The 26396-nt window shown below is 32.7% G+C and overlaps 1 protein-coding gene across 4 annotated transcripts in view; it reads right to left on the bottom strand.

Annotated features, from left to right (window-relative positions):
* Positions 1 to 26396, bottom strand: part of LOC126979685 (neurexin-1) — a 212862-nt gene that overhangs the window by 123406 nt on the left and 63060 nt on the right. For all 4 annotated transcript variants that reach the window (XM_050829128.1, XM_050829129.1, XM_050829130.1 and 1 more), the window contains exons 4-5: positions 23517 to 23661; positions 5488 to 5629 (exon numbers count right to left, since the gene is read on the bottom strand). In XM_050829128.1, coding sequence (XP_050685085.1) covers positions 5488 to 5629; positions 23517 to 23661 — 287 coding nt within the window. The remainder of the gene's footprint in view (positions 1 to 5487; positions 5630 to 23516; positions 23662 to 26396) is intronic.

Genomic DNA, 26396 nt, shown 5'->3' with positions numbered 1-26396 from the left:
GCTGCCTAGTTATTGCATATTACATAGTTGCATTCATTTTATTAATCTCTTTTTATATAATTATCTCTTCAGTTCAAACTGTTTTATAAATCATATCACCATTTTATATCTGTATGTTTAAAGATTATCTGTTGTAATTTTGTTCCAATTTAATAAAAGAAATGAATAATGTCTGTTGTTACTTAAATATGAGGTAAAAGACTTATATTGTGTTCATTCAGTTATCTGTGTGTATTAGAAAGATAAAATGCAAATAGTCATTCATTTATTTGTATAACATGATTTAAATATGAAAGGCCAAATCCCTAATAACCCAGTAACATTAACTGAGATAAATATAATAAAACAAATATTGGAACCAACCATGGTCCATCCAGATAGACTGTCAAGACCGTCTATCTCGAGAACGCGTGGAGGTATCACATACACATTATACATATCTACATTTCTAGATATTTTCGACTGACCTAAGACTATGAAATTCGGTAAGATATACCGTCTTATACACATATACTATAAGTATAGGGAATAATCTGAAAATATTTTTAATAAAGTCATAAAAAAATGAGCTCTCGGTGAGCGAGTAAGACTCACAAATGTCCAGTTTTATTTTCTTTATTTCGGCTGCAGCTTGTAACGAACGTAAACTTAGTATTTATCTTATTCCTGTTACTAAGTAGATGTAAATTTTCCCTAAAGTTTTAACCTTCATAAGCTCTTCGGGTCAATTTGAACCCATTTAAGGAACGAAACGTAGTTTGTTCTATAGCTAATCTCTTTTGAGATTTGATGTTGCATAACTCTTACCAACATTTGAGCTTAATATATTAAGTTTATAATTTTATATAAATATCTTTTATCTGTCGACCTACAATTTTTATACGTTCACGATCCTCGGCTAGAATTTGACCATTGATATTATACGTTCTTCTTAAAGCCCTGTTATAGTCTTATAGTAAATGTATCTGTTAGTTTGAAGATTGAACTAATTATATCCTATTTGAATAAGAGAGATAGTGAGATTATTTTCTTCTAAACGACTTCCGACGATGTCGGATGAGTAGGAATTGTGTTCATAATTTGATCATATTGAGGAAGCTGTTTCATTGGACAGCAGTTCTGGTGAGGGTGAAACTCCACTTTTTCCCATCAAAATAATGACGTCAAAGAATGGCTAACTAACTAACACATTAAAAAAACATTTGGAAACAGTCAGGGAACAGCTTGGAGGGAAAATATTATCAACTTGATGCCAGGATTAACACCTTATACATCCTCTAGAATCACAGAAGTAGAAATTACAAGCTTTGAATCATATTTGGCTCCTGTTTGGTACGTTTTGATGGTATTATTTCGATCGTATTGAGGGTAGACGCATGTATGATAAAGAATGGACTGATATTGACAGCACTCAACTATTTGCTTACTTAACAGTTTTGCATTCATCGATTGCTTTTGTTGGCTGGTGTATTTTGATAAAATTACAAAGGTTCTGAAAGTTAATTGGATTCTCAAAAAGGAAAATCAATATTCGCAGCAACTGTGTCACTGCAGACTTTCAAAATAATTATTAGGTTCGACAACAGAGAAAAAAGAAACTCGATGTGAACGGTCTACTTTTGTAAGAAAAATTAGCTCCGATACTTAAGTTGTGGGATCGGTTGGTGGTAGATAGGATCATACTACGACTAGTAGTTGAACAGCTGGTAACATTCACAGGAAGGTGTCCATTATCACAGTACTTGCCATCAAAGCTCGCAAAGTGAGGAATACAGTTTTGAAAATTTTAAATAAATACAGATTAAAGTAGCTTTTATTTCATTGAAATTCATAACTTCTGGAAATACAGTATTGAATCAAATTAAAACCGAAGCTGAAGATGTATATGAAGTAGCCGCATGAAGGTTAAATATTTCGTTACCAGTTTTAAAAAATGATGTAAACCGATCTAAATATATTTTAAACTGCAATCATTGTGTGGCCATTTTAACGTTTTGCAATAAAATTCTACGAAGCGAGTGAATGGAAAAGTCGATAATCCGAAGTGTATGCAAAGCACGCAAAATCTACGACCTCCTAGATTGCTTTCGATCCATCGAAATACACGAAGCTAGAAAGAAATCACGAAATTGTGATTTCAAGTAAGTATTCGTTATTCTTGCAGGGAACTGTATAAAATATAATATCGTATTAAAATAAAATACTATTTATTTAATTTAAATTGTAACTAAACTTTAACTTGAATTATTCCATGGTCACGCCAAACTGAAAGGTTTTCAAAGCGTCACGAAAAATAAGGAATGTGAATTATGCAAAATAATGTTTGATGTACACCTTGTACATTTACCGCTTTACGCGCTTAAATTATTATTTTTTAATGTTTCGTAATTTTAAATTAATATCTTTTCGAATACTTAGTTATTTATTCAAACAAAACAAATCTTACAAATATATTTACAATACTATAATTACATTAAATAAAAACTACCGTTACGGGGAAGCGTACCAAGAATACTGGCAGCATTTCCGCCTTGGATAGCTAGGCTGATGCGTTGACCGAAATGGCTGCCAGCGCTTGGGTTACCAGTAGCTCTATTGAGGCGAGAAGATAGTACTACGTCCCACACCAGCGCCTTCCCCGTGCCTTTACACTAAGGTCATTCCACCTGGACATCATCCGTCATTTTCAAATGGGTGGTTGATTTTTATGTACAATAAACGACTTTTACATCCTATTTTATAAAAAGACATTTGAGTCGGAATCAGGTAACTGTTTCATTCTGTTGTAAATAACTGTGTCGGTAGCACTACGATCTGACTATTTGACTATCATGAGTCTTCAGACCCAGTGTGGTTTGAGCGGCGGTGGATCGCGTTACGACACGCCTTAGCTTGTTTTGTGAAGCGTTTCAAATCAAATCATTTCATCGCTAGTGTGAACAGTTGACCCCAATTCATTCAGGTTGGTCTTTTACTTAAACTATCTCGAATTACTATGAAAAAGAAATTATTTATATATAACCGTCGTAATTCACCGACAAATATATTGTTGAGAGCGTCGCCCGCCTGTGCCTCGGTTTATGACGGCTATTGACGTCACATTAACTGGAATATGGCGGCTTATTGCTGAAACGCTACCAGTAAAATACTATATTTAGAGTTTGAGCAAATGATATATTATTATCAATAAAAATAACAATTTCTAATTCTAGTTACGATTATTATAATTTTTGGAGTCGGTGTCATCCAAGATAGGTTTGTTACTGTTAAGATACGAGTACATAGTTATAGGTGAGATGTGCTTGAGTCATGAGGAGACGAGACGCGCGAGGGGGTTGCGGCGGAAGGACACCGATTCCAAAAATTACAATAATCGTAACTAGAATTAGATTAATTAATTATATTGTATAAAAATACGCAATTATCTTTAAACTTTTTAGTGCACATTATATCTATTGTTTTGTTTTGGTTTTTGAAGTCGGTTGTTTTTTGTTATATTTTTTATATTAAAGTTTTAATATTACCGAAACGTATATAATAATGCTCTGTTTATGTCCGTTTCAATATTTCATTTAGATTTGCACATATAATTGGGGTGACATCTAAAAGATATCTGTATTACTTATTAAGAAAATGATTTGGTGCTCACCCTATTGGAGCAATTAGTAAATAATTAAAATAAGAAATAGGGAGCACAATTCAATAAATAATTAAATTCTCTAATATAAAATACCTTTACAGAAATACTAAGTATCATAGTTCATGCCAATTAATAAGTTCCTACTCGACAGTCCGCCCTCGAACCTCGACCTTGGCACTCAACAAAGCAACAACCTGCTACTCAACATGCTACCCTAGTACATTGGTATTGTAAGGCTCGAACAGGTTTATATAAATGTGTGTCCGGCGGTAACTTTTCCTAGTAGATTACATTTACGTTGAAAACGAAATAACGACTTCCCTTCGCACGACACGCCACAAGTTAGGATATCATCCCCTCCATCTGGATGTGTGGCGGTCCTCCACAGTGCGGTTTTCAAGGAGCTTTCTCCCTCGTACTACAAAGCTGTGGAATGAGCTTCCTTGTGCGGTGTTTCCGGGACGATATGACATGGGTACCTTCAAAAAAAGCGCGTACACCTTCCTTAAAGGCCGGCAACGCTCTTGTGATTCCTCTGGTGTTGCAAGAGAATGTGGGCGGCGGTGTTCACTTAACACCAGGTGACCCGTACGCTCGTTTGTCCTCCTATTCCATAAAAAAAAACTGACAATCCTTATTTTAAATTATGAGCTAGTGAAGATTGGTTCATCCGTTTTGAAGATTGGTAGCAGGATGCAATAATTTGTTTATTTATAAAAAATTTAACCGACTTCAAAAAAGGAGGAGGTTCTCAATTCATGTATTCAGGTATTTTGTTTTTATGTTTGTAACCTCAAAACTTTGGACTGGGTGATCCGATTTTAATAATCTTGTTTTATTTGAAAGCTGGTGCTTCCCGTGTGGTGCCATTGTAATTTGATCCAGATCTGCCTATGGCAACCATGAGAAAACCATAAAAGTATTTGATTTGCTAAAAGTATGTGCGCGACAAATTTACGAATAACTCAATATCACGCCAACCGAATCGTGGCAGTATTTCTCACTGTCTGTAATAAAATTGCAATGTTAATAAGAGCATTGGTATAGTTCACATTCACTAAAAATCAAAAAAAAATAAACAAAAAAACAACCGACTTCAAAAACACTATTCCAAAACAATAGATATAATATACACTAAAAGTATGAAAATAATTGCCTATTGTTTTACAGTCTAATTAATTAATCTAATTCTAGTTTCGATTATTGTTATTTTTGTAGTCAACAATTCTGCTAACATTGAATTTGTCTTAAACCTTAACTATAAAAGTTTATATAATACAATCCAGCATTAATGTGTGGTTTACACACACCGATATTTTATTGACATTTTAATGCTCTATTACGAAAAAAAAATGTACAACTACGTTATCAATTTTCGCTAAGCGGTTTTATAAAAGAAATAAATAACAGGACAAAATAAAATTGGCATCGAGGCTGAGTTGTACAAAATGATGAAATAACTCGTAAATTTAGTTGAAGCCAGTTAGGGTGAAGTGTGCGGAGCTAACAGGGCCACGTCATGCCACTCAGGCTAACGGAGGTAACTTTAACTCATTTCAGTCTGAAGTTTGTGTTCCCTGGGCGAGTGTCCGTTCCACTCATTGGCCTAACAACATGAAAACAACGTTTCTAAATATTTGAAAGTTTATCTTTGTTTAAACGTCCAAATGATTTTTCAACTGCTTTGTTTTAGGTTAATACAGTTGCTATAAATGATCGTATATTGGATGCATCAACCTTTAGATTACATTCATTGTTAGGATGCTTGTAAACATGATGGTCGTGATTACTGTCATGATTAGTAATAGCATCTAACCAACACAATATGAAGTTCATTAATAAAGTACCTCGTTCACAGAAGGCCCCCTCGTAGTCCCCATCTCTGCACTCACAGACGGGTCCATCATCAGTGCTGATGCAGACTCCGCCGTGCTGGCACGGGTCCCGTCGCTCACAGGCGTCTCCACTGGCGTTTGTAATACGAGACGACTGGAACAACGAAAATTCTTAAAATACGATTTTCTTAAAAATTAAATATTATTTAATTAGGCGTTACTTTGGGGAAATCCATAATTATCTAAATGTTGTAAGTTTTCTTGACAATTAATTCCGCTAGTAAATTAATGTTTCTAAATTTATTTTTAATGAATATTATTGTTATACTCATTTGAATGCTATAGTAACTTTTGTATATCATCCCGACTTGCACTAAATAACTTGTAAAGTTTTACAGTGAATAAAGATATTTTTGAATTGAATTGAATAATATTTGTCTTTAACCAATTCGACGCGTGTACAGGTGAACTACACAAGGCTACGTCAGGAGATGTTGACTTGCTGAATTAACACATAAGAAAACTAACAAGATTTGGAAAATTTTCTTATAAAAGACAAGATTTAATATTATTTTATTACATACACTAAGTATAACTTAATAAACATTTAAAGCACATTTTTTTGGTTAGGGTAAGTGAGAAAATATATTATTTAAAAAAAAATATTTATATTTTAGTGTTAAATTTATTAATAAGTAATATGTAGTTTATACATACATTTTATTTATATATGGATATGAAACTAATTATATGAATGATATGAATCTTCTAAGTTAACGTAAACTTAGAAGTTTGTGTTTTTAACATCTTTAAGAGACTGTAAATTTAAGTTTTAATTTTAACTCGATCCCTCCTCACGTTCCCGAGATAATATTATAATGTTGACAGACAGACAGACGGACGGGTGAACAACCCTTGAACGGAACCCTAAAATGAAGCAAGTTATCCGAACTGCCTCGCAATAGAGAGATAGTATGAGCGCGGACGGCCTTCAGATAACTGTGTTCTAAAGGTACCCGAACCCCCCTCGCAGCTAACACGGTGATATACTCGTATATAGCATGTGACCGAACCTGTATCTATATATAGCACTAGAATAGGCCTCGGCTTGAAACATATTGTCGCACTATTGATGCCAGTCCGTTTGTATCACAGAACATCTCTTTAAACTGTTCTGTGGTTTGTAGCCATCTTGACTTTACCGTAAAATTAACAGCGGCATTGACAATTCAATCAATCGAGATATTCCCACACTACGCTAGGTATTAATTAGGAGGAGTATTGATCATAACATTGAAATAGTTCGATGTATTGATAATGTGAGATATTAAAACTGACGCAATATCTACTAAACATTCATTCAAATTCAATGTTAAACATTTTTATTCGATTGTATCCGAAAGTTCATTAAATCAAACTATCTTGTAAGTTACAACGTGTGCTAGAAATTCGTGCGATACAAGTTATCAACGCTAAAATATTTGCATTCTTTACTTAGACCGGTAATTTTTATAATCAACAGTAATGTCTAATAAAACATTCTACATATATACATACAAACTAAAAAAAATCTATTATAATCTATAACGTTCTTCATACATCAATAGAAATATATATTAACATAATAGAAAAATTCGTGAAACAACCGAAACACTTTTATTGCTAAAGCACTTTGAAAAAGGAAATTAAAGCGATTTAACTGAGGCTTTTTCTTCGGTGAATTTATCAAACCCCGCTCTTTTAGTCCAAATAATACGTTGCGAGTTAATAATCTTGGGTCACGAACCACAAACTATTTCTTGGCATAGCGTCAGGCTAAATATGACGCCTACTTCATACAAACTATTTACTTTTGCTTAAATGTCAAAGTTTCTTCTGCATGTGTAGGCTGAAGTTTTATTTACGTTTCAGTTAAGAGTCGAAACTTATTTATATGGCAATGTTCACTAATATAACTTTTACAGCAACTACACAAGGTTATAAAGTTTTGTGTTATTTTTTTAAAGGATAATGTCAGAAAATCTATAGAGCTTTGTCCCACCTATAAGAATTCGTTTACAAGCATGCCACGTGCAGCATTTAATTGCTGTTTTATAAGTGACTAGCTGACCCGACAGACGTTGTTCTGTATATAATAAATAAAATAATGTTTTTATATGAATTCGTCAATAATATATCATAACATCAAAAATTACTTCGTAAAATATGCACACTGCTGTTGTAATGAAATTGTTTCACAGCAGAACTGTCAAATCGTGCGTCAATAAATTCTCTCATAGAAATTATGTATGGACACATCAAAAGAAAAACAAATTTGTTGTTTTTATTTAATTTAGCAGCATTTTCCTATTTATGCACCTTTTAAACCTTCTCTGGAGTTCCACAAATAATACAAGACCTAAATTTGCCAAATCAGTCCAGCCGTTCTCGAGTTTTAGCGAGACTAACGAACAGGAATTCATTTTTATATATAGATTACCAAATATAAGCCTTAAATAAACATACTCTTTAAAACTTGCAGTTTCTTATTTAGTCTTGTTGAAGTAATAAAATGATTCTTAGTACTATAGTTGCCATCCATTTTTAGACTTTTAGACTCTAATATATATATATATATATATAAGTAGTAAGACGGAATATATAAATGTACGTAGGTACATTAAATGAATCTTCAATCCTTACGAGAAACAAAATCTAAACGAGATCAACTAAGTCCGGTCTTCTAACGAAATGTAAGGCTCACTCAAAAAACAAATTATAGCGGAACAAATGTGATAAATGATGGTATTGACATATAAGACGTTTCCTTTCACAATTGCGCGAAGCGATGTTATTTTTCCCATACAATATACATACTATAATTAACAACATATTACAATGAATTTAAAACAAATAGCATTATTTTTATTTCATATTCAACAGGATTTTATGTTTTTTTTACTAATTAGTAATTTAAGACGTTTTATTGATCATTTATGTGTAGAAAGTAATGTAAATGGCCGCCTGAGAAATAGGAAGAATTATTCGACACGATGGGTTGACTTACTTTTTTACATTTTTTTATCGGCAACTTGTGTATGATTTATTGAATTTGATATGGTCATCATATTTTTAATATTTACATTTTGTGTAAATGATGTAAATTGGGGGGGGCAGAATCTGGCACGGTCCTTTAATTTCTCCTTCTATTAGGTACCATTTTTTTATTTTTCATTAGAAAGGATATATAATTATACTTCCAGATTCATCATCATGCCCTGAACTAACATCTAACTCAAACAATTTAGAGTCACGAAGACGCGTATAAGGCAAACTACACTTTTAATGTCCCAATGACTCACTCTATACACTATGTTAAAAAACCCTGTACTATAATTGGCACGGGTATGAAGATTATCAACTATTAGTATAGTAGATGATATTTACTTAAGACACATGCACGTATGTATGTGAGATACACGCACACACAATCACAACAGAGAACCACAACACAGAATCTTTATAATTACTATATTGTAATTAGAGCAATAGATGTTGTACCTTTAATAGTGCGAAACTGTAATTGGCAGTCGGCCATCGCCTTTTGTTTGTAATTAGTTTACTTTTCATGTACTGTTTGTTCCATAATAATAAAAGAAATCGGTCCGTCTTAAAATAGACAGTCTCTCAAAGATAAATTTAAAGATATAAATATTATGACTGTTCATTGTCAATACATTTATGAAAATTTAACATACGTTCACAAAAATCGTCACCTTTTTGCTCTTAATAGTGATTTTCATTATTATAACATTAGAAATAAGGGATTGCTTGTAAGTAATTCTAGAAGCTTCATAAGATACATAATAGCTTTAAGGGTAAATGTATACACTTCTATAATAAAGTCCCAGCCACTGTTCAGGAATTATCTATAAATAACTTTTAAATGTTTTATAAAAAAAAATTGCTCTGTCGTAAATCCTATTACTCCACTGCTGAATATCTAAATGATCGGACAGCCTGGGACTAGATCTTGATAATTTTTTGTATAATGTTTAATGCAATAAAAGACTGCTTATTCTTTTATTTATATTTCTGCTGCGGCCTGGTCGAGAACAGCGAGAAGTGTCTGGGGTAATTTTGTGCCGAAAATACATAAATAAAAAAAAATAACAATTACCTTAAATAACAAATAACAAAGCGAACAGAAAATAAATATATCATATTTAAATATAGTGCAGAGGTACGAAAACATTGAAAACTAATCAATGAAAAATTCTGTAGGTGCATTTGATTTTGACCTGACTCTTTGTAAAAGTATATACTCTATGGCTTAAAAACATTGTTTCGTCGCCAAAAAGCACAGTTTTTGGTGGCACAGACAACTAGGATAGGTATGGTAGGTTTATAAAATAATAAAATATGTTCATCAAATAATAATAATAATAATACTAATATAATTAACATCACTAAACATTTTACTGTCAACTTAAGAAAACAACTTATCCACGATGCTGCTAGGTATATTTTGTAATTTTCAGATTTCCCGCGCTGGCTGTATGTGTACCTTTGCCATTCCTTGTAGTAAAAATATAACCACTAACCAAAGATAGGCATATACAGAATATTTCCCGCCCATTTAAGCTGCAATTTGTTTTTTTTTGTTTTATTTAATTAATTATTTAGTCGTAGAAAAATTTTTGATTGCGACACGTTGCATAATAATATAACATAACTAGTTCAAAAAACCCTCGTGGCGTCATTCATTGAAATGTTCGCCTGCGGCTCTTAAGCCCCTTGCGTTTTTTGACGTTCATCTGATGGCATGTGATTCGCCCTGGAGCATTGTAGAAATGCTTGCAAAGCCAATTTGCTAGTATATCACTGCTTGGCGGCACAAAAAGTGGCACACAGCAAGGATCATGTGCATCAGAGCATACGAGTTCACCAATGATAATGACCATACTTACCATTTTTTTTATGAAAATAAGGGACAAGACGAGCAGGACGTTCAGCTGATGGTAATTGATACGCCCTGTCCATTACAATGCAGTGCCGCTCAGGATTCTTGAAAAACCCCAAAAATTCTGAAAGGCACTACAACTGCGCTCGTCACCTTGAGACATAAGATGTTAAGTTTCATTTGCCCAGTAATTTAACTAGCTACGGCACCCTTCAGACCGAAACACAGTAATACTTACACATTACTGCTTCATGGCAGAAATAGGCGCCGTTGTGGTACCCATAATCTAGCCGGCATCCTGTGCAAAGGAGCCTCCCACTGGTAAATCCCATATCTTATATTATTATAAACCTACTGCTTTACAATACACTACGGAAATCCATTTAACTCAAACCATTCATTAAAATAACTTTATTCTACAACAAAAATTTAATTTTCATTCAACAAACCCACGGTCCGGTATTACTTAGAGTTAGTACTACGTAGAATTAGTAGCGGCTACGTTTGTAGGCGTTGCGTAGGCGATATTCGAGACCTTTTGCTTGATGTACATATTATTGTGTAGACAGAGCGTCTAGCGTGATGTAACATTCTAAATTTCTTTGCACGAAACGGGAACTGACAAAGCCATTCTTAATTTTGACACATTTATCAAACTATTATTGTTAGAAAAACATACAACAAAGAAACAACAAACATAATATAAGATTTAAACTTTAGCCATGTTCATACCAGAGGGAAAATTTAAATAATTTGAAAACATTTAAATTCCTATATCTCTTATATGGAGCAGATTCTACAGTGTTCCACAATACTACTGTTTTGCTTAAAAAAACAATTTAAAACTGTTTATTATAATTGTCCAAATGTTATTAATATAATTTTTACCATGAGCGCTAATTCCGACCAAAAAACTGATCGCATTTAAATAATAACGGATTTCCGCAAAATAGCGCACAATTTAATATATTTTTTAGTATTATGATTTTAATACTCATCATCGAAACTACAGTATGAGCTATTTTTGCCAACAATAATAAATGAAAAAAAAAATCTTTTGAGAACAATTTCAACATCGCACCGTACGTTACAGACTAAATAATTATCCTCACCAACACAATGAGTGGCTTTATCGTGGCGCTTATCACCTACACTTAGGTGACTATAGATTAAGCTGCTTCCAGGAGTAAACACCTAAAATGCCGGCAAGACTCCTTTGATTCCCCTGGTGTTGTAAGAGAGAATTAATGACGGAGAGGAACCACCATCAGGTGATCTGTACGCAAACTTGTCCTTCTTTTCCATAAAAGGAATAATATTAAGCTCCATCTAACATTTATATATCTGTAACAATAACACACGCCTCTGTGAACTCATGATGTTGCGATCAGGCATTAGTGTTAGCGTGATTTTATAATATAACAACCTTTTTAGACCTTACTAACGACCTTAGAAATAAATGTTTACCGGCAGTTCACACCAATATGAACCTTAATAAGGTGATTTTAGTTTAGTATTTTAATAATAGTACTATTAAACCAACGGTCAAGTTTGAGTCGGCCAGACGAAATGTTTCGTACCATCGTAAATGTAAAGTAATTTACTTATGTGCTTTAAATTTTTTTTACATAAATAAGTTAAGCAAAAAGTTTCCATATCTTTATAGTTTATTTATATTTAAATACAGTATGTATATTTTTATGTATATTATATACAGTATATACACGGAGTGTCTCACGGCTATGTCACATGGTGAGGTACAATATTACAGAGGTATAATATATTATTATATAACTTTGCAGTTCGGATCCTTTGACTTCGATACGCCTGTTTTTTGCAGTCAGATGCTGCTTTAACTGACACATCGAACCAGGGCTGTGATCTGCCACAGAGCTTGGTATAAAAATATCCATGCCCTGTAATATGTACTAAATAGAGTTTAATGTTTTATAATTTGACGCTATAAAGCGCAATTATAAAATATATTTATAGTAATTTCTACGCACAGACAAATTTCTTTCGGTCATTCTTCCATAAGCGATTCAAACGCCATTCAGTTATAGGCATTTCATGGTACGAATCTTAGCTATTCAGTTTAGGCACCTAAATTGAACTGCATCGGAATTGAATCGCTTATTAAAAGTTTACGGTAGGCCTTCTGGACTTAGGTCTCTTCTTATACTATTTCGAATTACTGATAGTTTCTTGACGTTCAATATGTGATTTTAAGTCCTATTTTGAATAAAAATATTTGAATTTCACAATTTATATTATATTATACGATTCTATTATTTGTACCACTACGTGCTCTGCGCAACCTTTTGACCCATTTGGCAAGATTGCCGCCTTATCAGCCAGAATTAAGCGAGGTGTTAAATTGTTTATTATAATAACTACTTCGCTGACTTGGATTAATTTAACTATGTGGCCTCAATTCACCACTTATACAATATAAATATTTATGTGTATTCCTTTTTTTTGTCCCTTGAAACTGACTTTATATAGCACAGATGAACTTCTACTGAATGTACAGTTAAAGAAAACAATAGTATATCTTAGTTTTACTTTACCAAGAAATGGTTGGATTATCTCTATCAAAAAACAGCAATAGTTTTTTGTACTGAAACATTACTGAATTATGGAGCATATTACATTTTTCAAAAATACTTAGTAAAAGAAACCCTACAATGGCGGGGAGTGAGAAGTGCGGGGGGGGGGGGGACTAGTGATTTATTAATAAAATTGAGAATTGAACATTATTTGAAGGCAAGGACATTCATCGTGTTTATTAATTTCAAGTAAAACATTCAAGATAATTTTTTGACACGAAGAAACCAAATTATGCCTGAGACCTGAAAAAAATATGCGTAATTTGGTACAACAAAATTTATTAATAAATTGCCTGAGGACGGTCGCTTCATTCCCGATCTAGGTTTTATAAAGAGAGTCAGTTAATTTTTAATTTAACCTTTACGAATTTATAATTTCTTTAATTTGAAAAGAATTGTTATAAACGTATGGTTAAAGTAACAATTACTTTATAGACTTTCTTAATGATACCTGAGGTTGGGAATGGAGCGACCGCCCTCAGAATATTATATATTAAAATTTATTGTACGATATTACATTGCTACGTTATTTTTATGAAAAAAACAGCTTGCTGAGTTCCTCGCGCCCGTTCTTCTCAGGTCTGAGGCACTCCATTTTGTATGGGTCTATTTTGACGTTCAATAAGTGATTTTAAATCCTATAATTGAATAACAATATTTTAATTTGAACATTTTTATATTTGTTCATGGTGAATTGGTTCATTATGAATATCACTGTTTTTGGGAAATTCAAAATATAAAAATAAATAAAATAAGCCTTTATAAATTTTACTAATAATAACACGTTTTTATGTATATCCTAAAGTAATTCCTTGCGATTTTTTTAACAGCTTGTCCTTCGACAGAGGCCTCCTCCAAAGATTTCTATCTTTCTCTCTCTTTCTCTCACTCTCTCTCTCGCCTTTCTCATCCATTCTGGACCAGCCCCGTTTTTAAGGTCATCCCCCCATTGTTTATTTATCGCCCTTTGCTTCCAAGTGACATCCAACAAGAGCAAAAACCAAGTCCACGTTTTTGTTTTCTTGTTTTGATAAAAACTGTTCAACATTCTCAGTTTATTTTCTATTGCAAATGAGACTAATCTGTTTCTATTGTCGCGTAGCAACGCTTCAACGTATATGACGAGACTTGTCAAACTTCAAGACATTGATAATTTCAACAGCTCCGTCAGCAATACTCGTAGTTCAGCGGAAAAGTGTTTACTTTAGACGCTGTAGACCCGGGTTCCGATACACCTACCAGTCTATGGAATTTTTTGGGTTTTGTAAAGTTAGCGGAAATTTCTAGTAAGTTCAAGATTTTGATTGATTTTTGAAATCGAACAGAGTAAGTAGAATGGAAAATGTGTAAGCAGGATAACAATAGTTAGAAGAAATTTCTAGTACAATTTAAATTTAAAGATGAAATGGGAGAATCATTTTGAAAATAGAACAGATCCGGGTGTATATAGGCCGTACTAAGCGTGGCCTACGGTAGTTCTAGCTCTGACTCGAAAGTGTTAAGGAAGAAGAAGAAAAGAAGAAGAAGAAGTGCCAAGTGGTCCAGGTGAAGAAGAAGATAAAAGAAACTTAGTGTTCGGTGCGGTGTGACACGTCGAAGGTACCGCCGCCCACAAGAGGAATAGCGGCAGACCGGCGAAGTGCAAGTTCAGAAAAAGTGAACGCAAATAAAGACTCGTTCCTATAAGCGGAGTATTATTTCCAATCCCTGACCCACTCTCGTGTCACTATTTTCACTTCTTTTACCAGAAGGCCTACCATCAACTTTTAATTAGCGATACGATTCCTATGCAGTTCAGTTTAGCTACCTAAACTGAATCGCTAAAATTGGGACCATGAAGTGCCTTTTACTGAATGGTGTTTGAATAGCTAATGAAGAATGAACGAAATAAATTTGTTTGTGGTCCGCGGTGTGAGAAAGAGATGACGATGATTTTCTCTCTTACTCGAACCATACCGTTGCGTTTCGAATCCTAAAATGATATGATTTTAGCGGTTTTTTTTGTGTAGAAAATACTAAAAATATATACTATATATACTATACTAATAATATATGCGCTTTATAGAGTCAAAATATAAACTATTAATTCCGTTTTTGTACTTATTAAATAATAGTAATATAAATAAATATAGTTCTTTGAATTAGAAATTAAATGTTTGCTTAGGTGTTTTTCGTAAAAATAACGAGTTATGAACGCACCTGCATTGATGTTTGATTTGACAGGAGCACAGAGTATATTTTTTTAATTTGTTCTTGCGAACAGGCTATACCCGGGCCCTTACTGTCTCGTCTTTGGTATTTTCATTATCGGTATTTATTTTCAGTATTTTGTTGTATAAAAAAGTCCAGTAAAGTATTCTCATCTGATGAGATTCATCAATAAAATATTCCTTTTCTGTATGTTTTTACTATTTTTTTAAAGTTAACATTAACAACACGATTCACTTTCCTCTGAGGAAGTAGCAACTATTTTCGAATCGCTCACTTTGACACATACGCTATCCAGTTTAGGTTGAAATATTACCTCATGGTACGAATCAATGGACGAACTCAATCAGTTTGCGAACTAATTAAATTTCTAGATTTGACGTTAACCTAAAATGGATGGCTCTAATGACGTCGTGGTACGAAATAGCAAAGCAGTTTATTTTAGGTTGTCAATTGAATCGCAATAAGAGTTCATGGTAGGCCGCTGTTCCGTATTTCCTTACATTGTACTCTTATCCATTATTACGCTTTGCATTTTTTCCATTAACGATAAGATTAAAGAGTAGCTTTTCGTGGATCGTCATAAAGTCTTTCAATTTTTAGTAAGTATTTCTTATTTTTTATTTGATTCAATAGGTGCGAGTATGCTTGAACGATAGACCATTTGTCATTGTTCTTTATGTTCGAGAAGCTATTCTTTTCGATATACCATTAAATTGTTCGATGTTGTTGGTGAGTCTCTATTTTATTAAAAACCCTAAATCGTACATAGGTACCTGGTGTCTCGCCCTTGTAGTACAAAATCTAGATTCCATGGTCTTTTTTTGCCTTCTCCAAACATTCTTATTTCGGTAATGCCTATTACATCCCATTTTACTTCTGATAGAGCGAATATTCGTGTTCGAGACGCTTTTCGGCAGTTCGTGATGCTCTTACATTGTATGTAATATTTGTCATGGTCATTAGCCGGAAGCCTAATGGAAAAGGTCCTGCTCCAAAGATTTCCACGACGATCGGTCCTGTGCTGCCCTCATCGTCATATGTTATGGTCTTGTTCTCCCAAGATGACCACTCAGCTTGGAGGACTTGTTTCTGTTGTTTTCTTTATGTGTATTATACTTAGTTATTGTTTTCTGTCGCCGGTATTTAGTTGCTATTGTTTATTTGTAATCGGGCTCGTTGAGAGATAATTTGATCGCACTCTCATGATGACTCTCGTAAGCATTTGATCCGTGGTTTTAAGATGAGGTTAATGTCTGTTGTTTTGTGGACTGTAGATCAGTTGTGGGATTCAAAATATATTGAAGTTTTTAAGGAAGCTTGTTGCTCTGTTTAAAGAAACATCTGATCATTTATTGATTATTTTATTAGACATTAAGTTAGAAATAAACTTGGTATAAAATTTATACCTGAGAATAAACCAAGAATATGCAAAATATTGACTTTATAGGTAACAACACTGTCAATACTCAATATAATTCAGAAGTTTCCCAAATTTCAAGTAGTCTTGCAAATAAACTCGGGAAACGTTTACGTCCGATATATAAACCAATAAATAAGCAATATGTCAATTGTCCAGCACTGGACGTCTTCCGGCTGATGATGATGAATCATCACCATCAGCCGGAATATTTGTGAACATTTTGCAAATTCCTGGTTTATTCTTAGGTGTAAGTTTATACTAAGGTTAATTATAAGGTGGTAAAAGTAAAGATTCATATCAGAAGTTTGCGTATAAGAGCTCTAACGCCGTAATATTTTATATCACAGAGCAGGTCGTTGTGAGCCGGGAACAGCTGACGTTTCCCCGTCGTAAAGCTTGTCGAGGCGTGTAGTGTTCAGACGATGTCGTCGACTATATTAACACACTACTTACGTGTCCTCTTACCGCAGACTGATCACACACACATCACCATTCAAATTACTCTATAATTAGTTGCTAAAACCTCTAAATTAAAACGGATATATCAGTTTCTATTGAGTATTTCTCACATATTATGTGTGAGAAATTGGTTGAATTACCTACAAAAATATAAATACTAATGTTTCGCCAGCCTTCAGTAAAATAGTGTTCTGTTTTCTTCTAATGTTAAGATATTTTTTACCATAATATCTCGTATGTACTGACACATCACGATATATCTGGCATCATAAGGCGCGAGACGTCAAATTTGGTACGAATATTCCTTTTAAAAAAATATATATTATGCCACACGAAGCGGGTGAGGTACAGCTAGTTAAAAATATTATAAGATATGAAACTTTGGTGAGCTTCTCAAATATTTTTAACAGGGGTGATGGCCATAGCAGCAACATACTACTCCCTTAAGGCGACATTAAATGCCAGCGACCTTGAGCGATATGAGTTCACGGCTTCCGGCCCGCCAACTATGTAACAAAGCCAATATTTTCAAAATTGTTGCGTGGAAAACAGTTTATATGCTTACAATCCTCGTTATTCATTACTAATCTGAATTAATACACCTACACAAAAATGTAAAGCTATAAGAATAACTTTTCTGAGAGTTGTACTAAAAAAATGCGTCATGCCATGTCAAAAAACTTGTTTAACTGCAAGGAAAAGTTGTAGTTCATAAAGGCTCTGGAGTGAAAACTATAACCAACAGCAAGCATTAGAAACCTACAAATAAGACTTAAGTATTTGTGTAACAGGATTAAGTAGTCTTCATAGCTCGAAATGCTATATTTTCACCAAAAAACTTGTCTAAAAACACCTTGTTTGCATGTTTTCTGCTTACTCTTCGCCTTAAGTGACGAAGACTGCCGAAGTCTTAAGACTTGAAATGGAAAGTCACACGTGCCTTTAATTAATGACCACACAAGAAGAAAAACATTTACAAGTTAAATTAAAAGCTAAAAGCTCGCATGAGAGGGAAGGCATACACAGTATTGAATTACTGTCGCGACGGAATGACGAGTGACATTTTATTGAAAGCTTTCATAAGTCCTTGTGACTCAGACGAGCCACAAGTCTTAAGTATAAATATTATGTTATACTCTAGTTCTTAAAATTGACAAATGTAAAATTCAAAATTAACCTTACAAAATATACCCTTAAAATATATTTGAGTTTTTCTCTGGAAGAAAAGCTAAATAATGTATTATAAGTAAATGTTAGAACTGTACTTTGGTTCTGATATCAATATAACGAATTCGGTATGCATTGTTTGTTAGACAAAATATTTGAAAAGATATTGTGAAATGTTAAACACGTTAGATAGACTTCAGGAACGTATCTATACTTGAAGATATATTATGTTTTAATAATGAATGCTTTTGGCATAAACGTATCTATACTTGAAGATATATTATAATAATAATAATAATAATAATAATAATAATAATAATAATAATAATAATAATAATAATAATAATAATAATAATAATAATAATAATAATAATAATAATAATAATAATAATAATAATAATAATAATAATAATGACACACTTTTTACACAAATTATCTTGCCCCAAGTTAAGCATATATAGCCTGTGTTATGGGTTACAAGACAATGATATATTTAATACAATATACTTACTTAAACATACATAAATTCATATAAACATACACATAAACATACATAAATACATATAAACATCCATGACTCGGAAACAAACATCCATATTCATCATATAAATGCTTGCACCTACCGGGATTCGAACCCGGGACCTCTAGCTTAGTAGGTAGGGTCGCTAACCACTCGGCTATACAGGTCGTCATATTTAACAATGAATGCTTTTGGCATAAACATATTTAAATATGAACGGAGACATCCATTTCAAGGGACAAGGTGAACCGTGTCTAACACGGACTGAGTAGAGTAAATTATATGCACATATTATACACTTATTCTTTAAAGAAAATCATTAACAAGATACCTATTGATATCTTTAGTACCTATATGAGAGCCCATCAATTACAATAAAATTCCTGCTTTTCGAGTAACGAAATATTCCCCATTAATTCGTGAAATAAATTTCAAGTCACAACGAAATTTTATCCACAACAGGTAACATTTTCATTGCGCTTAATGCCGCTTTTCTTTGAATCTTTCATCAGAATTTAATCACTTTTCAAAGGGATGTTTATGTATGAGCTTTTACTAAAACGTTCATCGACAAAAGGTTCTGTGTATCTGGCATTTAAATATTATTCAAATTAAGTGCTGAGTGGAAGGCGATCATGATATGAATATGCTGAATAATTATTATAGACTGTGACAGCTGTGAAAACGTCGAAAAAAATTTCAGGTTAGCGGTTAACCTCTATTTTGAGCAATGCTCGCAGCATGAGACAACTAACACTAGACAATATCAAAAAGTGACCAGACCACAAATCGCGAGTGTAAGACTTATCACGCACACCAGAGTAATAAACCTGGCCTGTTTTCATCGGTTGTCTAGCATCAAGAGGCTCTATCTAGACGTATATTATCTTATTAATAAGGTTCTTACACAATACCATAACGTCTCTCCTTATACTGGAATACCGCGCACTTCAATCCAGCGCAAACAAGAACACAGTCTCAGTAACTCTTTGGGCAATGATGCTGTAGATGAACTATGGACCGGAACCTATGCTACCCATAACTCAGGTCCAAATTAAAAAGGCATAAATGGCATTTATTTTCTTAAAATTGATTCCTTAAGAATTCTTTTTGATATCATATTTATTATACAGGATACTACTACCCCTTCGGAAACAAATGCCGCTCTGAGAGAGAAGAATAGTGTATACAGTTACAGTACCCTTAAAGTTATTATGTATCTTATTAAGCCTACTAGAATTAGTTACAAACAATCTCTTATTTCTAACAAACTAATTATTTCTAGTGTTATAATAAAGAAAATCACTATTAAGAGCAAGAAGGTGACGATTTTTGTGAACATATATTAAATTTTCATAAAATATGTAGTGACAATGAACAGTCGTAATATTTGTTTCTTTAAATTTTTCTTTAAGAGACTGACTATAACCAAGCTGATATATAGCATGAACAGTACTCTTTTGCAGAGCAAATACTACATCAATGTCAGCAGCATGACCCCATAATAAAATACCGTACGTCTTGATGCTATGTAAATAACTGAAGTACCCTTATGTAGCGGTCAACATTAGTGTACTCTCTAATCTTTCTGCTAAGAGCTGAATCTATCTGCTAGTTGGACAATATGTGGACCCCACTGAAGCTTTTTATCTACCGTGATACCCAAGAAGACCGTATTATTTGTCAATCAGACTCAATAATACTCGGTTCACATTATTCCAGAGTCCGTACTCTGGAATAATGTGAACCGAGTAATATTCTAGTACAGGTTATTCCAGTAGCATTCCAGTCCAGTGCTGGAATGCTACTGGAATAACCTGTACTAGAATATAACATTCCACTGATCAATCCAGTCCAATTGACTGGATTGACGGTATATTTTTCATTCCAGGAGTTTTCCCCCAGTCTAGTGCCACTGGAATAGTATGATCGGCCAATCCAGTGCTTGATCATACGGTGAAAACGTATTTTGTTTTTTGTGGAATTCTGTACGTAATTCCGAACAATGAAGTTGAACTGAAAACCGAACATTTCATAGTACAGTGAACATATTATTGTGTCTTTTATTATTTTTATTTAAATGTGAAATGTTATGTATAGAGTAGGTTAATCATAAAAAAGAAATTTGTTAACGTGATGTGATTTGTTCAAAAAACTTCGGGTATAATTTGCGATAAAGATGATTTTGGCTATCGAAATAGATGAGTGAGGCATCTGTAATTATTTCCAGAAGATGCAAAGGAAAGAGTGACAATTAGTATTATTTTTGCAGGTATGGCATCTCTTAATGCTGTACCGCTACGTTGAATATTGTTTAAAAAATTATGATAACAACTTCTCACTTGCAAAAGCATCGTTAATCCTCCTTTTTCACTTATTTTGCTCATACAATTTCCCACTTAAATCCAATATTTGTTAGTTTCCACTTTGTCAGTTACTTCTTCTAACAGTAAAATAAGAACAGTTTTAAAATAATTTCTGAACGTATTTCTTGAAAGCATTGTCACTATAGTGTTACCGATCATACGACTTTTGAATGACTGGAGTTATGTGAACCGAGCATAACAGTAACAACAGATTGACTTACCTTTTCTATGTTGTTGTATCTTCGTTCGAGAAATTATTCTCTCTTGTATGTCTATGTGTTATATCATGCAATCGTATCTCAGGATGAGTTGACAAATTTAGACACGAGTTCAAACATGCTTTCAATATAAAGGATTCCATTAAAATATTTTTATGATCGCCTCTATTTTCAGCACACTCACGCACACTAATACATAGTGACTGTTGTATCGCGAGTGTAAGACATAGCTTACATGCACACTGAAGTAATAAGCCTGGTCTGTTGTGATGCGTTTCCTAACAGCAAAAGGCTCTATCTAGACGTATTAAATATCTATATTATATATTATTTTATTGTCTGCTGTTAATTTTTTTCTATTATCTTGTATCAACTTGTAATGACTTACATATATATTATTATAAGAGTATAGAATTATTATTACCAATCATAGCAATTAAAAAAAAATATATAATTTGAATCACTAAGAACATTCGTTATGATTGTGTATACAGACAGACAGGGCTTCATTTGTATTATTAAATAAAAAATATTCCGGAGTTTTAATAAAAATAACATAATATAAAACAGTACAGTATTTTCAATCAATTTTTAGTTGTAATAAATAATTATCATCTATCGTCTATAAGGCAGAAATTGATGTTTTTCTATTTTCTATTTTAGTGTTCGGTTTTCTTAAGAAACGTGGTTTTTTAACAACTTTTTATTTAATTTTCACTTGGTTATATTGTGAGCATTTTTTTGTTTACCTCTACTAGATGTTATGCTTATTTATAATAACTACATTCGTTTATTAAATATTTTTTACCGAATTTAATTACTTAAACCAGGCTGTTAATTTTTAAGAAATGAAGTCAATTATCAATGTACCGTTTAATTATAATATCGCTAGTGCGATATATAATAATATATTAAACTAGCTGAACCGACAGACATTATTCTGTTCATAATAAGAAAAACTCTTGCGGATGGAATTTCGTTAAATCTTAGCTATCCTCTACTCGGCGAAAGGAATATTCCTACCAAATTTCAAGTCTCTACGGCCTATGGTTCCAGAGATATCGTGATGAGTGACTATATACGTGGAAATCTCTTATTCATATATATAGATTTAGAAATTCAGTGAACACATTTAAAACAGAAATTATTTGACTCTAACAATCTAAAAAAGATGTTGACATCTCAATAATATATCTATTCTATTGTTTAACATAGCGATGCATAGTGAATCCATCTGTAACTTTAACACGTACGTAATATATATTATATCCTGTGCGACACTTAATAGTTCCAGCAATATAATATCTCTTTGCTACATAACTTAATCCCCGAGGAGACAATGTTAAGCCATTTATTTATCCTGTTTAATTAAAGCAGCCAGTAGTTTTACATTTGTCTGCTTCACTTTTGTATTTTCTCTGATTCAAATTCAAATTCTTAACGCGTGTGTAATATTTAAGTAAATGGTTAAAAGGCATATAATTTTAATTGTAATTTTAATGTTTCGTTCATAGTTGTCATTGTGAAGTTTATCGCAATTTTTGCCTCGGGGGTGATATTTTCTGTAGCCAGATGGTTTTTGGCAATTTTTTTTTCACTTTTTCTACAATTTTGAGACAAATGAATATTATTTACTTAACACTACTTTTATGGATCAGTTTAGTTTAAACTACTTCAGAATTGTAAATAATCAATTAAAGTCTTATTGACTTCATGAAAACGTTTACTTGTGTAAACTTGGTGAACTATCTGAAATTCTAACTAGGATTATAATATAAGTGCCAAATGACCTCACTATATGAGTTGAGATCTTAAACAAACAATGCCATTAATCAATAAATAATAGTTTTTATATTATTATAGCTGTTTAGTCAATTTAGGAGAGTTTTTTGATAAATTTTATGATTTATAATATAACTGTCTCAGCAAGTACCACAATAATTTAGTAATTTAAAATAAGAGTCACATCTTAAAATACAAATGTTATAGCAGTAGTATTATTTGTTTAATAAATCAAAATAATGACATCTTTTATACACGGTTATATTTAAAACGTATTCATCTCGAGACAAGACTTCAAAATCAAACAATAGTAATTCATAAAAGTCTGGTCATTCCTAAGTAAATACCTTTAAATCTCTGGAATGTCTCAACTCCTGTCTTCTTGGAGGCTGCCCGGGCAAGTCAGCGTACACTAGATTCCTCACAGACCCTCGGAATTTCGGCTCGAATATAGCAGATGGCAGGGCCAAAGTTGTCAACTTCGAATTGTATCTACGACAAAAATTAAAACATTTAATAACAAACTATGAAAGATTGGATTGGCAAGCAGCGAGTCGCGGACTAGAGAATTAATTTAAATCTTTTTATAAATTATTCAATTTAAGTTTACACTGAATAAACTTGACTCCCATCTAAATAAATATCATGCAAACATTATAATGGGATCAAATTTGATGGAGATAAATGATTTCATAATAAATAAATTAATAAATTTTCATTGTATGTTTATGAAATTAAAATAATGATCTATTCTTTAGTTTCTCTATCAGTGTGTTTGCTTCGGCTACATCCCGACACTGTTGAATAGACTTTTATATCTCCATATTACGTGTGCTTATATTATTATCTTATAGCTCATAAGGAGTAACAATAATAGTTATTGTATATGTATTGTAATTGTATAATCTCACTGTACAAATAAGAAAACCGGAAAATAAAAATTACACTAAGTCTGAGCTCTCGGTAAAGTATAGTAGAAAACCAACAAGAGAGATCAAGAGAGATCAATCATCAAGTTGTCTTCGGTAGCCGTTTTCTTAAATGTCTAATAGCATAGAGTTTTGTTTAATAATTAAGTGAAGTTGTTGCAGGAATTTGGTTGATAGTCCAGATAAATCAAATAACATGCTATTTAGATGTAGGTACTAAATGTAAGATGACTAAAATTTAAGCGTGTGTACTCACTATAAGAGAAGATAGCGGTTGTTGTAGAGTACGATGTTCTGAAGACTCTCACACTAATGAGATTAGTCTGAGAGTCTTCTGTAAAGTATTGAAACTAATGTAACATACAGAAAATTTGTGTTTTTTATTTCAACATGACCTTTCTCTTTATAATAATATATTATTAGTATATATGATTATATAATAGATTTTGCATTCATTCCTGTAGCTTTTAAAATAATTTTCGGCGAACAATTTCGCAAGGAAGAATTTTTTAACCATCTTAAAAAAGGGGAGAATCTATATTCATCTGTATATTTTTCCGCAAAATGTTAATTTACTGAAGTGATCCTTTAAACATGGGTGAGACATATCTCTGGTGCCTTTTCAGTAGGTTTTTTATTCATTATTAAATGTAGGAATACCAAAACTTAAAATTAAAAATGCTGATCGAAATTTAATATATTTTCATTATCTTTGCCATTTGTCAACATTTTCTAATTTTTTTAAATGAAAATAAGGGACGAGAAGAGCAGGATGGTAATGGATACGCCCTGCCCATTACAATGCAGTGCCTCTGAGGATTATTGAAAAATGAAAAAATTCTGAGTGGCTCCACAATAATTACGTTCGTCACGTTGAGACATAAAATGTTAAGTCTCATTTGCCCAGTAATTTCACTAAGCACAACTACCAATGAGACTGAAATATTAAGAGTTAATCGTTAACAATTTATTATTTTTAAAAGTGATATCTCTCACTTCTGGGATTAATTATACAAATTAAACACGTTACTAAAATATATTAACGATGCGGGTCCCAAACCCGCGACCTTCGAGGTCCGTCTGAGCGCTCTTTCCAACTAAGCCAACCTTTCGAGTAACCAACTTTAACTCTAATAGAAAGTTGAAGTAAGTCTATTAACTTTAAACTTAACAATTTCATCTTGGAGCTACATTCAAATGCCGCGAGTTCAATTCTGATAATAAGTTGAACATTTAAAATAATATTTACGTGTCCTTCAATACAAGGCTCAGCTACAAGGTCTCCCTCATCAATAATCATTTATAACTCGTCTTTCTCCAACAAGATGGCGACGATACATCCTTGACATGTCGTTGGCGGAGTTATCTCCAAGTGCTTTCTAAATTATACTTTACTGGATACGACAACATTCATCGATTTATCACTTTCACGTGTTCACGGATCTCTAAGTATTCAAATTCTTTCTTTTTTGACCTACCAGAATAGTATTATTGTTAACAGAAATAATAAATATGACAACCTATATAGATCAGTGTTAAGTGATCCTGACTACTGAGATAAAGGTCCCCGGGTTTGAATCCCGGTAGGTGCAAACATTTATTTGATGTATATGATTGTTTCCGAGTCATACATGTTTATATGTTATCATCAGCCCCGGCCTCCCCCAAAGATCGCCATGACGGTCGGTCCTGTCCTGTTTATATATATTTAAGTACATTACACAGGCTGTGCTAAGTTTGGGACACGATTATTTGTGTATTATTAATAATGAGTGACATGATCTTAATTGTTGAGGTTAATCGTTTCGTCATTATTTTAATTTTACTTTCACTATGTTCTATTAATAATGTATGCAGGTATAATTTAGATTGAAAAACTATTCATTAATTTCTAAGGTATACATTTTTTTTAATATGACATTGTCAGAATTTGAACACTAAATACTTTGACACTCCAGTAATATTACCATATTACCAACAAAATTAGGAAGACGGTTGACCTTAAAGGCCTAATTCCATACTGAAACGCTTCAAATTGTAGTTACGTGTTTACGACGATTTTGAGCTCTTCGAGCTCAAAGAGTTAGCTGTTCTATGTTTTTTTGCTCTTCAAGCTCTTTGCTTGCCCTTTTGCTTCAAGTCTGGTAAAAGGTTTACAAAAAACTATTTTTTGTAAACCTTTTGTAAACATTTCACTAAGCACAACTACCAATGAGACTGAAATATTAAGAGTTAATCGTTAACAATTTATTATTTTTAAAAGTGATATCTCTCACTTCTGGGATTAATTATACAAAT

The sequence above is a fragment of the Leptidea sinapis genome, chromosome 4, assembly GCF_905404315.1.
Source record: "Leptidea sinapis chromosome 4, ilLepSina1.1, whole genome shotgun sequence".
NCBI classification, from domain to species: domain Eukaryota; kingdom Metazoa; phylum Arthropoda; class Insecta; order Lepidoptera; family Pieridae; genus Leptidea; species Leptidea sinapis.
Note: the sequence above shows the minus strand (reverse complement) of the source record. Positions and strands in the feature narration are given on the sequence as shown.